The sequence below is a fragment of the Myxocyprinus asiaticus genome, chromosome 1, assembly GCF_019703515.2.
Source record: "Myxocyprinus asiaticus isolate MX2 ecotype Aquarium Trade chromosome 1, UBuf_Myxa_2, whole genome shotgun sequence".
Taxonomy (NCBI): Eukaryota; Metazoa; Chordata; class Actinopteri; order Cypriniformes; family Catostomidae; genus Myxocyprinus; species Myxocyprinus asiaticus.
The window spans coordinates 50,211,598-50,229,483 of NC_059344.1; the positions used below are offsets into that span (position 1 = coordinate 50,211,598).

The following is a 17,886-nucleotide window of genomic DNA, read 5'->3' on the forward strand; positions in this document are numbered from 1 at the left end:
TAAATTAAAAATAAATAAAATAAAAATCATGCATTTTTGGTCAAATAGCCTATCTTTCTCAGCAAAGGAACACAAATAAATTATGACATTAATGACAAAAATTATAGACAGTGCAGATTTAATTATTTAATTTAATTAATTTAAAATGTAAATCATTTATAATTTTTTTAAGTGCCTCAGGAACATGACAAAATGCTTGGAATAATCTTTTATGATAAAGATTATTTTTTAATGCAATAATTATTTTTAATTAATTATGGACCATATCAACATCTTTAAAAAGCTTTCAACATTTCATTTCAGTGAATAACCACCACTTTAAAAAAAAAGTCTGAGGGGCTGAAATATTACCGAGTACAGGAATGACCCAAATGTCATAGCCTCAAACGAGTGATTTGCTTGGTAGTGCGTGCGCGTGGGGTAAAAGATCGAGAGATTGTGAGAGGGACAAAAAGCGAGATAGAGAGTGAGAGACTATTGGCTACAGACCGTTTCAAACTGCTTCGCGTGTTACCACGGAAATCATCGCGTTTTAGCTGAGTCTGAGCTGGCTGCTCGGTTGGCTTTTATCCTGATTAAGTAACGGCCGGATAAAGACAGCGAGAGCCCTACAGCGTTTCGTCCTCTACAGCTATACTCTCCGTTTGAGCAAGAAGTCAAGGGCGATTTAACTATCAATGGAGTACTGGATGCCGGCTTTCTGTTTAGTTCGAAGCGTGATCCCGCTGAAATGAAATATCTTCTTCCTGGAAAGGAGCACGATCAGGATCAGGATCAGGATCACACTGCACCGCAAAGCAAGAAAAAGCCGCTTAAAGGGCTCGTTCAGACCGAACAGGTTTTTGAGCTTAAAAGACGCAGCTAGACGCAGCGCAACGAATTGAACAGAGCTCTGCTGTATCTAGACGCGTTTTAACTTGACACGGCGTTTAAAAAACGCGGCGCAATGGTCAAAGACGTCCGTCTAGCCTAGCGCATGTTTACATAGATAAAAACAACGGAAACAAGCAGGTTTGGTGTGAACGGCCCCTTAAACGGTTAAAACTGCACTTAACCTTGGAAAAATAGAGAAATGAGTCGCGACACAGACAGTTGAATGGTGAGAACTGTTCTCTCTTCCCCTTTTGAGATAAAACATCGTTACGATACACGATGCGCCGGACTCATATGACTGTTCTCACGACGATCTATTAATGTACCACAGTGCATCTTCATTTGACGGAGGAAACCGCTACATTAATTATGCACGGGCAGAGCATGCATAATACACCGAGGGGTGACGCTCGGTTTCTGAGACCGGCCGGGTGCGCGACCGTGTCCCACATGACCTAGTTTCAAAGAGAAGCTTGAATGCATGAGAGATGCAGCCGCAGTGAGAAGCAAAAGAGACCTTCAGCACTAAACATGCACACTGTTTGCTCACATGTGTGACCGGGACGAATGTGGAGAAAGTCTTGTGAACCTCAGGTGACAGAGACGTGACCTGAACGTCACGGCCAGATCATTCACATGGAAAGAGCCATCCGCAGTGATCTGTTTATGTTGTTTTTAAATGAATTTACCTCGCCAATAACTTTCCAGACATGAGTGAAGAGCAACCTTTGTACCTGCAACAGCATCGGATTATTTATTTCTGCTGAGCCTGAGACCACTGTCATTTTTGGACATGGAGCCACATGAATCGCCTTTGCAAGCTGCAATCTGCACATAATTACACTAAATGCTTCAAATGGATTACTGCGCTTTGCTGAAAGATAATTACGTTCCTGAAATCAGTTCTGAAAGCAATACTGGCTAGTAAATGACTACCTCCAACATGATGTAGTGCTTGCTTTACGTGTTATCTGTTTAACTTATCTGAAACAACATTAATTCTAAGCTCAGGTGATCATTCTGCAGTCTTTGTCTTCTGAAACAGTGTGAACATTATTGAACCAGAGTTACATTCAGCAACCATGTGGTCATTGCCATTAGTACGTCACACTGACGTTCCACCGAGAGTGACTGAGAACTTCATTTTGTCAGGTTATCGTTTCCCCAACTACAGCCTCCGGCAGTGCCTGGCCTCTGCTTTTCGTCCCACCAATGAGACTGGAAACTTCTGGACGCACTTCCTCCCTATCTTTGTGTTTGCCTTCCACTTTCTGGAGGTGTTTGCGTGGGAAGGAGCGCCAGAACCTAGCAACCCTTTTTTCTACCCTTTCTGGAACTACTTCCTCGGGGTGTTCTACCTGCTGCTAGCCAGCAGCCTGGCTCATCTACTCAACTCCATGTCTCTCATCATTCGAGAAATCTGTTTCTTTGTGGACTATGGAACCATCAGTGCATATACAGTGGGTTCCTCACTGGCATATTACTACTACATCCATCCTCAAGCAGGAATTCCAGAGATTGGGTTGTGGGGACGGAATGCTTCCCAAAGAAAGGGCCTGGACATTGACGAGGAGGCGTGGCCCTCTACATCTCTGCCCTCTCATCTGTGGGGGTTCCGCACATTTTTTGAAAGCCTCTACATTCCGTCCTCCTGCCTGGTTGCTATCGTATGTGTCCTCACCTGCTGCAACACCAGACAGCGCTGGCGGAGGTACCGCTATGCAGTGCGTACCCTCGTCTTCCTAATCCCCTTTTTCGTATCCTCCACCCCTGTCTTCTACCGTCTCCTGAGTCCCTCCCCTTACACCCCCCCTGCTCCCTCATCCTCCTCCCCTGATTTGTTCTCTACCATGGCTGCCTTCTTCTACCGCCACTGCTTCTGGCTGGTGGTATCTGCCATCTTCAATATCAGTAAGATTCCAGAGCGCTTTTCTCCTGGGAATTTTGATATCTGGGGTCACAGCCATCAGTGGTTCCATTGCTGCACCTTCCTGTCCATTTTGGACGAGCTCCAAATGATCAAAGTGGAGATGCGGGCCCTGCTTCTCAGCCCAGCACTTATACTGTCGCCTGCAACACCACCTAGGCTCCCTGGACCAACTCTCTGGTCCACTTATGGGGTTATGGTGCTCCTGCAGGTGTGTATAGCGAGCATCATAGCCTGGTTTGGCTGGGATGCATATCATATCTATGCACCAGAGCAAAACAAGCTGAAGAGACATTAGGAAGTGCCACGACATGTTGGTCAGATTAAAAACTATCCATTAGCACGAGGATTTTACTCTGTTAATGTCATAATAAGGTTGACCTTCGACACTTGCAGTTTGAACTTTTCTAACAATAATTCAAAGTTTGGGGCACTGATTAAAGGGGGAGTTCACTCAAATATAAATATTCTGTCATTTACTCACCCTCATCCCTTTAATAGAAAAACAAAATGCTCAGAGGCATTATCATTTGACCCAAATTATGAATGTTTTAGCAACTTTCAGTGTAAGTGCGGTCAAGGGATGTTGTTTTCTTGTTGTAGGGCGGCCAAGTGCCCTGCTGCTCTGTAGTCAGCAAGCTGACTGTGCCACATTTGCTCCCTTGGGAATGTATAGAACTTAAGTGAGAATTTTGAGAACATTCTGGAACAAACATTTAAGAGGGATTTAAAATGAGGATCATTGTTATTTTAGTAGGAGATCTTTTATTGTACTAGCACTCTTTATCATTTAACTTGCTACCTGAAATGGTCTTCCTCTCTATTCTCTTTTTTATCTCGCTTTTTCTCTCATCCACCCACTCACATTTCCTCCCTCTTTTTAGCAAACCCTTTGAACAGGAAGTGCAGACAAACAGCATGCAGACAAGCACAAATAGCTTCAGCCAAAATGTTTCGAGGCTGAGGGAAATGAGAGGGGTGCGGTTTCATGCTGCTTTACACCTAGCGCTGCACTTTACAACCCTTATTTTGAATGAATTTTACAGCTTCCCTCAATCACTACTATGAATTATAGATTTTAATTAAGATGAGAGACAACACAGGTAGTAAATGTAGATTTCAATATAAATACTGTATCTATTTTAATCTATGCATGGCAGTTGATTGTACACACTTTTCCATAACTTGACAATTGGTTTTAAGGCCTAGAATTGATTGGAGGACTGAATGGAGAAAAACAAAGCCATATCATTGTTTTAAAAACATATCAGCAAGTACTGTTTTTTTACATTAAAGGCCAGTTTTGCAGAAGCAGATTAACTGTAGTCATAGACTACACAATATTATCAGTGGCAGATCAGCATTATTAAAACTTAGTCCAGGTGTAAGGATTCAACCTAGTTGTGTACAGCCTTGAGGGTCTCACTGGGCTTTCTACTGGTAAACTGAGATTTCATTCAACCAGTCGGATGCTTTCGGTAAGCGGTGCTCTTATGAGTGTGCTAAGTGCTGTAGTGAAACACTGACTGATAATACTTGCAGTGTATTTAGTCTGAGAGTATGGTGTGGTTTAACAATATTTGTGAATTTCTGCGTCAACATTTGTCAGTCTACTGCATGTGTTTCTGTTGCTGTGAATGACAAATTGGAGTTGTTGATGATATATTGTGGCTGTCAAAAATGATGTTTTGTCTCTGTTGTTCTTTCCTCATAATTCTAAGTCAGGCAGGCTGAATAGTTGCAATAAGTGTGAGGACATATTTAGAGCATTTCTTTACTTCGTCTTATGTATTTGATCAGATTAACTCATTCATTAGTTTTGTAAGCCATGTAATAGTTAGTTCACACTAATTCTTTGTTGTTACATTGCACTGTTGCACAAGCTTAGTATTAAAATCTAGACAGAATTTATGATTTGCACATAAATGTTTGCGTTAGTCTTTTATTTTAAAGGAATAGTTCACCCAAAAATGAAAATTCTCTCATCATTTACTCACACTCAGCCCATCCCAGTTGTGTATGACTTTATTTCTTCTTCAGTACACAAACAAATTTTTTTTTTTTTTTAAATATCTCAGCTCTGTAGGTCCATACAATGCATCTGAATGGTGACCGGAACTCCAAAAAGCACATAAAGGAAGCATCAAATTAATCCATGTCTTCAGAAGCTATATAATAGGTGTTGGTGAAAACAATATCAATATTTAAGTCCCTTTTTTACTATAAATCTCCACTTTCACTTCCAAATTCTTCTTTTGTTTTTTGGTGATTTTCCATTCTTCACGCATATCACCACCTATTGGTCAAAGGTGGAGATTTATAGTAAAAAGGACTTAAATATTGATATGTTTATCACCCACACCTATCATATCGCTTCTGAAGACATGGATTAAACCACTCGAGTCTTATGGAATACATTTATGTTTCCTTTATGTGCTTTTTAGAGCTTCAAAGTTCTGGCCACTATTCACTTGCATTATATGGACTTACAGAACTGAGATATTATTCAAAAAAATCTTAATTTGTGTTCTGCTGAAGAAAGAAAGTCATACACATGTGGGATGGCACGAGGGTGAGTAAATGATAAGATAATTCTCTTTTTGGGTTTGACTATTCCTTTAAAAGGGACCTGTCATACATTTTAATCCCATTTTAAAATGTTGAGCAGGCTTGTCTACAAAAATTGTTTTGAGACAGCATGGATGGACTTTCTTCCAAAACTTGCAACATCATTTGTTTGACATCGTGCAGAAAGCAGGTCTGACAAATGTCAGTACAATTAGGACAATGTTTGTCATCTCTTATTGCTGTCCTTACGCTGTAATAAGACATATAGTTATAGTTCAAATGTACAAGAGACTAAACCTGTATCAAATATATATTTAATTTACAGTACGCTGTGGAGATGGACAAAAATATGAATATTTAAAAAAAGTATATGTTTGATACAGGTTGATTAGAAATTCTAGTTCTAGAACAGTTCGCCTAGAACAGTTGTAGTTCTCAGGGGAGAAGACTTGCAATCTTAATGCACTGGTAACTATGCTGTATGCCGAATGCTGTAGTGTGAATTTATCGTCATGGTTTATTCAAGTAGATCATGCTAATATATCTTATTTATTAAGATATAGGATTAAATAGGAAAATTTAGGATATTTACAGTTTTAGCACATATTAATATATATATGATTATTGTACCACTAGATTCTATTTCAAAATGTATATTAAGAGATGATTACTAGAGATCAATAAATTGAAATGGTAAATCTGCCTTGTCTGTTGTTTTCTGTTATTAAATTAGTGTATACACTGTATGCAACGTACTGTTTTTAAAATATTCACTCTTTCCTTAATAGAAATGTATATGCATGTTTAAATAAGCAATTGAAATTCATTACAATATTCAGCTGTGAAATAGTTTGAGAGATGGCATAACACATTAGTCCACAATTCCAGGTCTGCAGGTATGTGTTTGCCTGTATTTGCATTTACATATCCGTGTGTGATTGACTACTGCTCAGTAACAGGAGCAGCTGAGATGCTTATGTCAACATTCCACTCTCTCTCTCTTCTCTCTCTGACTTACAATGTTACATAAGTACATGCTTTTCAAAATGACACAAAAACACAAAACTAATCATATATTCTGGAGATATATACAGCAATGACATCAGGCTGTCATACAGATAATAGTGTGGGAAAGATGCCTTGAATGAGAAAAGGAAATAAGGTACACATTTTCCATTGCTCTCTTGTTTTGGCTCAGCTCCAGTACACTGCAGACACCAAATGCACGGTATCACCAGATCTGTCCACTTGATGGAGACATAGTCGTTTGCCATCTACTGGCCTGAAACACTTTGTTCTATTGTTTGTGGCCCTTTGCACCTTGTGGTCAAAACATACATTTAAAGAAGATTTATAATTTAAAGCAATATTCCGGGTTCAATACAAGTTAGGCTCAATCTACAGCATTTGTGGCAAAATGTTGATTACCACAAAAATAATTTTGACTTCTTTAGAAAAAGCAAAAATCAAGGTTACAGTGAGGCACTTACAACGGAAGTGAATGGGGCCAATTTTTGGAGGGATTGAAGAAAGATCATTTTATAAAAGCATTCTTCTTTGAAAACTTGTGTATTATTTGAGTTGCAAAGTTGTTTAAATCATCGTTTTTACAGTCATTTTAGGGTTTACTGTGTTTCGTCGTCATAGCAACGAAGTTGGAAAATTGGATATAGCTTTGAAAGGTTAGTAAGCGATTTTTATACACTACATTTTTTTTAACACAAATATAATTTACGTCTTGTGGCTATAGTTTTGAAGCTGTATTTTAAAGTTTACAGATTGGCCCCATTCACTTCCATTGTAAGTGCCTCACTGTAACCTTGATTTGTAATTTTTTTTAAAGAAAAGGAGGGACGAGTCAAAATACATTTTTGTGGTTATCATCATTATGCCACAAATGCTGTTGATTGAGCTTAACTTGATCCCAAAATATTCCTTTAAATTGAATACATTGTGTCATATCAAAATGTTTGCGTTGTACAAAAACACAACTAAGAAACATAGACATGATAGCATATATATTTCATCCAGTACTTTACTCATCCAGTACAGTCCATAGGTATCTAATATGTTACATTTTGTGACAGATTTCTGAATCTTACTGTGTGTTCTCTGTGTTGGCATTAGCAGAGAAAAACAAACACCAAGCTGAGCAGCAATATATGTAGTTTCAACTGTATGTAACAATAAACCTCCCAGTTATAAATAAAAAGATGCAAAATAATAATTAAGGATTTAGTTTATTTAAACATATCCATGACTGAATTTAAGGTTGTGATTAAATTAGTCCAGAGTTGAAACCTGTTTCCCTCATTTTGATTGGTCAAGGTGGCTGTGAGGTCAGCATGCTTTTTTTGCGAGATTGGCCAATGCTTTATCATGCACTGACTTATGCTGAAGGGCAAAGCTGGATGGGGTCAGAGTGCCGACACCTTCATCATTCACATGACCCATCAACACATAGTTCACTCCTATGAAAGATTATCAGATCATTAAATAAATGTAGAGTCAGTGCAATGAAATAAAGTTAAAAGTTGTACAATGATAATTTTTGTTATATCAGTGAGCAATATGTATTCTGCAAAACCATACCTTGAATTAAAGGAATGTTCCGGGTTCAATACAAGTTAAGTTCAATCGACAGCATTTGTTGCATAATGTTGATTATCACAAAAAATGATTTAGACTCGTTCCCTGTTTTCTTTAAAAAGAGCAAAACTAGAGGTCACAGTGAGGCACTTACAATGGAGGTGAATGGGGGCCAATTTTTGAACGTTAAAACACTCACTGTTTAAGGTATAGCCACAAGACATAAAGAGTATGTGTGTAAACATTTTTCACATGTTTACTAACCTTTTCTGTGTAAGGTTATAGCCAATTTTACAGTTTCGTTACCATGACGATGTAATGTCAACAAACACTTAAACCCTAAAACGACAATTTAAACAACTTTACAGCTCAAATAATACATGACTTTTAACTGAAGAATTAATGCAAGTGCTTTTATAAAATTATAAGCTTCACATTTCTGTGTTTAAACCCTATAAAACTTGGCCCCATTCACTTCCATTGTAAGTGCCTCACTTTAACCTCGATTTTTGCTTCTTTTTTTTAAAGAAAAGGAGGAACGAGTCTAAATTATTTTTGTGATAATCAACATTATGCCACAAATGCTGCCGATTGAGCTTAACTTGTATTGAACCCGGAACATTCCTTTAACATTTCCTATAATAAATTAATGTAATGTACATATTTGGCCACTAGAGGACAAACTGATTCTAAACAATGCAAGCATTATTCTACACATAAAATATTGGTTGTAGATAAACTGTGTGTGTGTGTGTGTGTGTGTGTGTGTGTGTGTGTGTGTACACGTTAATACTACATTTGGTCCCACAAGGATAGTAAAACCTGAGATCACCTACCTTGTGGGGCCCTGCCAGCAGTCCCCATGAGGGAAATGGTTTATTAAACATACTAAACAATGTTTTTTTGAAAATGTAAAAATGCAAAAAAGTTTTTGTGAGGGTTAGGTTTAGGGGTAGGGGATAGAAATTATCATTAGAGCTGTATAAAATCCATAAAATGCATGGAAGTCTATGGAGTCCCCACAATTATAATAAAAACAAGTGTGTGTGTGTGTGTGCGTGTGTGTGTGTGTGTGTGTGTTCCGTTCACCTTTACGCAGTGCTGGACACTTCATGCACGTAGCTGCCAGTGTGACAGACATGGTGGGTCCTCTCTTTTTGACATTAAGTCTACCTGTCTTAAATATCTTTATGATGGATATGTCTACTTGAGCACTGCCTTGAGTTCCTGGGGTCACTGATGTCACTTTACCAGTCAGCACTGTGGGAGAGACAGAGGCAGGGGATTTGAGAAAAACAGTGTTGAAAACTTGCATACAATATATACTGTGTACAGTGTGCCCAAAAAAATATCTGAAAATTTTTGAACACTTCAGTCACACTTAAAAATTTATGAATGTTAGATTATCAAACCAAGTGGTATCTGTAAACAAACGATGTTAGAACTTTCCTCAGAACTAACTTCACTTTTCTGAGCCATTTTTGCAATTAGTTTAAAACCAACTGACCCCAAAGTAATTTATAGAGTATGTATGAAGTCAGTGCCCCATACAGTTCACACATGTGTCAAAGATGGCTAGACCTAGAGTAGTAACTAGTTCATCACATTAACTATGGAAATGTTTCTCAAGTTTGACAACCAGAATGTGTCTAAACACTTTTTGTCCTTTTTTGTAGCATTTGCAAACTTTTTTTGAGAAATGTTTTGCTATATTTCTTTAAACTAAATGCCACTTGGTTTGAAATTATTTGTTATGTAGTTAAAATACATTCATACAGTTTTATGTGTGGCATAACTGTCCAAATTCCTTTTGGGGCCAGGTATTTGCACTGTATTTATTGTTTGTTCAACATTGTAATATTGCATGATTATGGTGTGTATTGTACAACTGCTTGCAGATTCCAATTGAAAAAAAAAAATCAACAAATATTGGAATTAGACAGAAAATAAAAATCTGTTCATCAAAGCCAAATTTGAACCATCAGTTCTTGACATAAACATATAGCTGTTTGTTTTAGCTCTCCTTCAGTTAGTCCATCATTACACCATAATTACTGCCTGAAAAGCAGCCCTGCACTAAAAGCTTCAAAATGACATTCTTCATATAAGAGAATAGATAAGCCCCTGGGGTCTATGTATGTGGCAGGCAATTAGAGGAGAAGAGAGTAGACAGAAATGGCAGGATAAAAGAAATATAAATAAGGCAACTCACCAAAATGACTGGGGCAAAAATGGGTCACAAGAGTGCCTATTCTCTTGCATGGTAGTGAACATAGTGGGCTCCCCACTGAAGCTGGAAGATACAGATAAACACACACATTTAGTCAAGCACAAAAACAGAAAACAAAATATTGCACCCTCACACAGCTAACATTTATTTATTTATTTATTTACCTGCATTTGTTGTTGTTTTATTCCCAGATTTTGTAATGGGACTAGTTTTTGGCTTTGCTGTTGGTTTCACACCAAGGTTAGGCTTTACTTTTGGCTTTGCCATCGCACCTGTTGGCTTTGGTTGATGCTTAATTGCAGATTTAGCTGTTGGCTTAGTCTTAGGCTTTGTTGACACTTTTATGGCAGGTTTTGGTGTGACTCTAGTATCAGATCTTGTAGTAGGCCGGACTGGTTTGGGCCTGGGTTTTGGCTTTGATCTAGGCTTAGGAGTTGGCCTAGATTGCATGGGCCTTGTCCGGGATTTTGGTGTTGGCCTAGGCCTTAGAGTAGGTTTAATTTTAGGTTTGGGTTTGGCTGGTGAAGTAGTGGATTTAGTAGGTATAGTTTTGACTCTGGGCCTAGGTGCTGCGTCCAGGACAGAAGTGGTTGTGCGGGAGCCACGGGGGATACTGTTGTACTGAGCCATGAATCCTGCAGCTGTGACACTCAGATCTGATACAAAGTGCACCAATAGCTCATTTCCATTGGTCACTACCACACTGGCAAACAGAGATGTAAAGAGAGTTATTATTAGTAGTTGAATGATATACTGTATACAGTATATATATATATATATATATATATATATATATATATATATATATAGATATATATTTATTTTTTACCAAAACTAACATGACATTTCTCATGACACCTCATAGAATAATTGGTGTTGGAAATTTGTGAAATCATAAGATATCGTACGTTTTGGCTTGTAAGAAAAGGTACAACTTTTATTCCCATAGAGACTAACCAACAGATTTTTTAAATTTAAACAATACAGGCATAAAATCTTAGCTAGTCTCCTATTCAACACTTTTATGCCCACAAATTTGGTTTCTCATTCCATATTTATTCATTAATTCAATACAAATGACTCAATTATGTCAATAACTTGTAATAAGCGTCCTCCATCTCGTTCCAAACCGTGATGTTTTCTTTCTTCCGTGGTACACAACAGTGATTTTCCTATTAACATTGTGTCTAGGTTAAGGGTTTGGGTAAGGGATTACACTTTATGGTTAGGTTAGGTTTGAGTTAAGGGGTTACACTTAATTGAATGTAATAACGTTCCCTGGTTTGTTTATTTTTCTCTATGGGAATAAAAGTTGTATGTTTTTGTACGACAGCTTGTACGATTTCTTATGATTTTGCCATCTCGTACTATTATTACGACTTGTTGTTTGGTTGGCCAAAACAATAACTAGAGGGTATGCATATGCACTAAAAATAAATTAAAATTTTTGTTTTACAAAAAAAAAAAAAAAAAAAGAAATCACAACAAAAGTGTGAATTATCCATTTACTACACAGTTGGTAGACTTTAAAACTGACAGAAGGAAGAGCTAACACTAAATAATAAATTGGTATTTCACTAGCTATTACAGCACTAAAATAATTGAAAGGACTGCAAATAACTATTATTGCAAATTATTTATTTTAAGGAAGCAGTCTCAAAGCTAACATCAATATTGTCAACACTTGAATGAAGAACACATTGACCATCAAAATGACAAAGGTCTTATTTTGAAACTGATGACTGTGTAAATGTAAAGTATTTCCTAATTGGGAAGCACATTCTTCCCCCATGCTTGAAAACAACATAATCCTTTTCCTGTGTAGATAAATTAGAAAATATTGTATCCTGAAAACCGGTTTGAACGTCTCATTAAATGTAATTGTGTATAAATAGAACCTGCAGGAACTATTGCATAAAACTTTAAATGAAAGGTACTGCATCAGGTTTGCACTCACTCTGGAGCAGAGTCTCCACAGAATTTGCCAATACTGCGTGAGTCATCAGTCTCTCCCCCGTTGAACAGGGCCACGTAGTCATAGCGACAGTATGTGTCCGATTCCAAGTCCAGTTTCTCAAACTTAACCTCAATCACCTGGGCATGTACACATGCACAAACATGCATACACACAGACTTTGATATGTTGTTATGGAACTGTATAGCTCTGAGTGAAAAAAAAAAAAAAAATGCTATTTTGAAAAGAGGTCTTTCATTAATTTTTTCATGCCCCTCTCACTCTCTCTCTTTCCATGTCCCACCTTATACACTCCTTTCTGAATGGGGACTTTCACATACATATTCTGCAAGTGCTTCCTTAAATACACATGCTCAGACCTCTCGAAACCAGCAGCACTTCTCTAGTAAACTAAAATCTATTTAACCCTCCAATGACTTAACAGTTTATGCAAATAATTCAATTTAATGCCACCAGACTGAGCAACGAGAGGAGAGAAACGATAGAGAAAAAGAGGTGTGAAGTTATCTCTGCCAGCTGACCATGTTGGTCTCCACAGTTATGTGCCAAGAGCAGCTGATGCCTGCTGGGTAATCAGATTCTGGCCAGTTGGGTGTCTTCAGTGAACCCTGAGGCTTAGTCAGTCGGCCACCACAGAACTGATTCTCTGTAGGGAAGAGGAGATGTGGGTACAGAAAGAGAAATACTGTAAGAGAAATTGAAAGAGATCTCCCTAATAATAAAATCCTAAAGGATTGTACAGGATTGGATGTCTATCATAATTTGGAATTAATTAAATAGCATCCTAATGGGTTGAAACATATATATATATATATATTTAAGGGAGACCGAGTTTAGATGTCACACTTTTTATTTCTTAGGGAAGGTTAATTATAGTCAGTTTCTGAATAGGCACAAACCTAATAAGCCCACATAATGCTATTCTGAGATGCGGGTTGGTGTTGTTTTGGCGGCACGAGGGGGACCTACACAATATTAGGCAGGTGGTTTTAATGTTGTGGCTGATCGATATATATAGTGAGAGTTTAGTGTATGTATATACATACTGTATATAATTTGATGGTATAATACTATATGCAGTATTATACCATTTACACAGTATATACAGTATTATATTATGGTCATAAAAAAAACTATTGAACATTTCCAAACTTATTGGCCAGAAAAAAGGTATAGTTCAATTAACTGTAATTTCGTGACAACAATAGCAGGTCATGTTATCAAACTTTATGGGGTAAGATGTCACAGTTTAAACAACCATTTAAAATTCATACAAAAAATAATAAAATAGACTATGTGTTTCAAATCAACATACAAAATCACTGCTAGAGATAACACACATTTCTTAATTTGGACTTTTGACTCAAAATCTCTCCTACATCACTTAACCTAATTTTCGGTTTATTTTTCATAATTTCGGTATATACTGTTGGGTCTTTAATCTTATTAGGATCCTTTAAGATTGATTCCACATTGATTGAAATTTCAATCTGTTACATATTCCTTTAGAATTGTTTTGACATATTTGTTCCTTGAACATTTCTTGAAAAGTATATGCAAATCTAAACTGCAAACATTAAATCAAACACAAAAATGTGAAAATATTCAAAACAAAGTTTAAATTGCATTTTTGAAACTAAAATTAAATTTATCCCACCATCTACATGCGGTTTTCCTCCACTAAAATAAGCCAGAAATCCTCTTCCTCCAGTGCTGCCATCAGACACCATCTCCAGCATCATGGTGTTTGAGGTGGAGATGAGGGCACCAGGCCGGAACGTTCCACAGAACCGGCCCAGTTTCTGCATTGTGTACGAGTGTCCATTATAGATATCCAAGTAGTCATAGCGACAGATGGAATCTGCCTCTAGATCAAATATCCTGAACTGCAGCATCACAACATGACCCTCTGGGACCTGATGGGAGAGAGGAAATAGTGAAAATGAATGAGGAAGTCAATGAACGAGCGGCGCAAGGTGGTTCCATCGCAACGAGGCAAAAAGTTCATTTCATGATCATTCACTTTCTCTGTCCTTTTGTGGTGGAATGAGCTTCCAACCTCCATCCAATCTGTGGAAACCATCTCGACATTTAAGAAACAACTGAAGACGCATCTCTTCCGTGAGCATAATAGCACTTCCCATCTAGTAATAATAATTTTTTAAATCCCTTTCTTTGTCTGTCTATTTCTCTTTCGCTAGCTTCTATACTATTCTAGCTACTCTCAGAACTTGGTACTGTGATACTGCAGATATTGTCCTCATTTGTAAGTCACTTTGGATAAAAGCATCTGCTAAATGACTAAATGAAAATGTCATTTAGATGATGACATTTAGAAAATGTCATTCATGTTTGGAATGTAATAGAGGAAGGAGAACAATAGGAGTTGAAGGTGATGAACTTACAGTGATGTACCATGTGCATTTGGAGTTTGGTTTGTAATGAGAGGGGAAACCCTCACTGGCCACAAAACCGGAGTCTGTCACCAAATGACCACCACACAGGAAAATGGGCCTGGAAAGCATAGAAGAGGAATAGAAAGGAATGACAAAGAGAAGAAAAGAAACAGAGGGATAGATGTTAAGAAAGACTAAGAAAAACTACTATTACATGATTAACTCTCAGTGACCAACTGTAGAAAAATTGCAACAATTGCAAAAAAAAATAAATCTAAAATTCACCCCTAAACAAAATATGCATAAAAATGACATTTATAACCAATGGCTTCCTAAAAAAACACTTTTCAAGGAAAAGTTCACCAAAAAATGAAAATTCTCTCTTTTACTAACCCTCAGAGCATCCCAGGTGTGTATGACTTTCTTCAACAGAACACAAATGATAATTTTTAGAAGAATATCTCAGCTCTGTAAGTCCATACAATGCAAGTGAATGGTAAACAGAACTTTGAATCTTAAAAAAAGCACATAAACCAGCATAAAAGTTATCCAAGAAATCAACTCCAGTGATTTAATCTACAGTATATCTTCAGAAGTGATATGATAGGTGTGAGTGAGAATCAGATCAACATGTAAGTTCTTTTTTAATATAAATCTCCACTTTCACTTTCTTCTTCTTCTTTTATTTGGAGATTCGCATTCTTCATGCATATCACTACCTACTGGTCGGGGCTGCTAAAAGGTGGAAATTTTTAGTAAACAAAGGACTTAAATATTGATATGTTTATCACCCATACCTATCATAGTACATCTGAAGACATTGATTAAACCACTGGAGTTGGATTACGTTCATGCTGCCTTTATGTGCTTTTTGAAGCTTCAAAGTTCTGGCCACCATTTACTTGCATTATATGGACCTACAGAACTGAGGTATTATTCAAAGAATCTTTATTTGTGTTTTGCAGAAAAAAGAAAGTCATACACATCTGGGATGGCATGAGGGTGAGTAAAGGATGAGAGAATTTTAATTTTTGGGTGAACTATTCATTAAAGGGATAAAAACAGAAAAACATCAATATCAATAGTTGTATATTTAAGGGTTAAAGCAATAATGTCTTGACTTAAGGCAGTACTGCCAGCTCTGCCATATAATAAGGATATACACACAAACCACACTTACAAATACACACACGCAAACCACAGCAAAATTAACAGCCACACAGCCTTAGTTTTGAGGTTCCAGAAAGGGCCACTGAGCTCTCTTTTAGAAATCATATTTTTATAAATGTTTTACCGGTCTACTGTCATTCTAAAAGCAAAATGTATCCTGGTTCATGCATAACCAGGCACTCTCTGTCTTCCTCACAAATTGCATCACTTTTAAAAAACCTCAAGCTTGCTTTTGCTTCATCATGCTTTTCAGCACAGGCTGCGCATGGTAATAAAGCCACTACAAACAAGAAATGTCAAGGCATTTTTTGTTAATATAACAAGCCTGTGCTTGGAAGCGTGATGTATGAGATTTCGTGTTGAACTTATATCAGATCCTGGGATAGCTGTGTGAGGATATTAAGACCTGATACAGTATGTTCAATTTCAAAACTGTAAAGAGCCATATATGTCAAGTTTGTGTCTTGGGATAACAGCTCTGTTAATAGAAACTGTAAATTCAGTTTTTATATTTATTGTTACCTATATAGAAAATATACAGTAAAAAGGTACATTTTCATGTGCATTTTTTTGAGGAAATCCCACCAAATGAGTCTATTACAATCACACACCCTCATAACTAGTTAAAATAATCAAACAAAAATAATAATGATATTATATTTATATTTAAAAAGGGGGGCATTAATCAAAGCTTGATTCAAATTCACTTTTGGTCAGTATATACAATGTTTTACAAAAAGTCCTGCATGCTCTCCTACTAGCTTACACATTTTTACTAGCAACATTTTGGTCAAAGACTCTCTTCAGTCATTTGAAATCAGTTAACAAAGGGTTAATAAATAATACCTCTACACATTAGCTTACACTAAAGTAATTAGATAATGACATTTTGCCCCCGTTACATACTGTACATATTTAACATCTTACATATTGAACCATTGTATATAAGTTTGATTAATAGTGATGTTCAAAACTTGTGTAAAGGTTTTTTAATTTGAAGAATCTATTTAAAGGTTTCTTTGGATGTTCTATATACAAGTGTTTGTCTGGGGTCAGCTAATATCCTCAGTGAATAATCCACAAATTAACTTAAAAGAAAGAAAGAAAGAAAGAAAGAAGATATGGAATGCATTTACTTGACAATTGAAATAGTGAAAATAAAAGGTTGGCCAAATAATATTGACTAATAGTTTTAAGAACATTTCGGTTTGTGTTTCATCTGCACTTTTTAATTGAATTTTTTGCAGAGAAAAGTGAAAAAATAAAATAAAAATAAAAGTGTTCCCTCGGACTATCTGTTTTGTTTAAAGATTGAACCCTGCTGCTGAACAGCACTTCTGTGCTCTGTATGAGGTTTGGATACTAGTATCTTCACCTACATAATGCTTACATTTAATCACACACACACACCCACACTTACCTTGTAAAGTTGGTCTGGCTTTGTCCATGCACCCATCCTAACCCCAAAAACAGAACCCCCAAATGCCACATGCATACACCACTCAACATCCTTCTTCTCAAAGAGAAACAGAGAACAAGTTAGTGAGGGAAAAGTGGACAGGGGTGAGTTTAAGGGCGTGGAAAGAGACTGGAGGACTGAAAGAGGGATTCAAGAGCCAGAGAGGAGAGTTAGACTAAAAGTAAGTGAATTGAAAGAGTAATGTGTCCCAGATGCCATTGCTGTGGTATGATGGAGACATTTAAAATTGAATAGGAAACTAAAAACAAGCAATTTCATACACACACACACCACCAACCCATACCACATCCACATTTGTCTAGATTTATGTTGACGTATGCCCATTCTGCATGTTTTTTGTTATTTGTTTGTTTTCTTTTGTTTGTTAACTGGTCATTGGTGCAAATGTTGAAACAGTTGGGATCATGAGAGCAAAAGTCTGCTCATAAACAGCACAACTAGGGGAAGACCTTTTGTACTTTTTATACTCTGCATGGTCTGTCATTATATTGCTATGCATCGAAAGAATGCAAGTCAAGCTAAACTTCCTAACCAGGGCACTGGCTTAAATAACCATTATTAAAATCCGCTTTTATAACTCTCATATACAATAATCATTTTCATCACAAACATTTTGTGTGTGCATCATACTTCGGCACCCCAAACTTAAGTTTTAAATTCTTATGTCTTAAATAAGAA

The 17,886-nt window shown here is 36.9% G+C and overlaps 2 protein-coding genes across 2 annotated transcripts; one reads left to right on the top strand and one right to left on the bottom strand.

Annotated features, from left to right (window-relative positions):
• The first annotated feature begins 477 nt into the window (after nt 1-477).
• On the top strand, nt 478-6,071 carry paqr9 (progestin and adipoQ receptor family member 9). The gene has a single exon (XM_051710756.1). It carries the CDS (start codon nt 1,956-1,958, stop codon nt 3,096-3,098), a length of 1,143 nt encoding a protein of 380 aa, XP_051566716.1. The 5' UTR covers nt 478-1,955; the 3' UTR covers nt 3,099-6,071.
• A 1,520-nt stretch (nt 6,072-7,591) lies between these two features.
• LOC127448263 (procollagen C-endopeptidase enhancer 2-like) lies at nt 7,592-17,327 on the bottom strand. Its single transcript, XM_051710675.1, has 9 exons — nt 17,149-17,327; nt 14,568-14,676; nt 13,820-14,078; nt 12,684-12,808; nt 12,145-12,281; nt 10,352-10,890; nt 10,170-10,250; nt 9,047-9,217; nt 7,592-7,839 (listed from the first exon to the last, which is right to left on the bottom strand). Exons 1-9 carry the CDS (start codon nt 17,235-17,237, stop codon nt 7,709-7,711), a joined length of 1,641 nt encoding a protein of 546 aa, XP_051566635.1. The 5' UTR covers nt 17,238-17,327; the 3' UTR covers nt 7,592-7,708.
• Between the last annotated feature and the right edge of the window lie 559 nt (nt 17,328-17,886).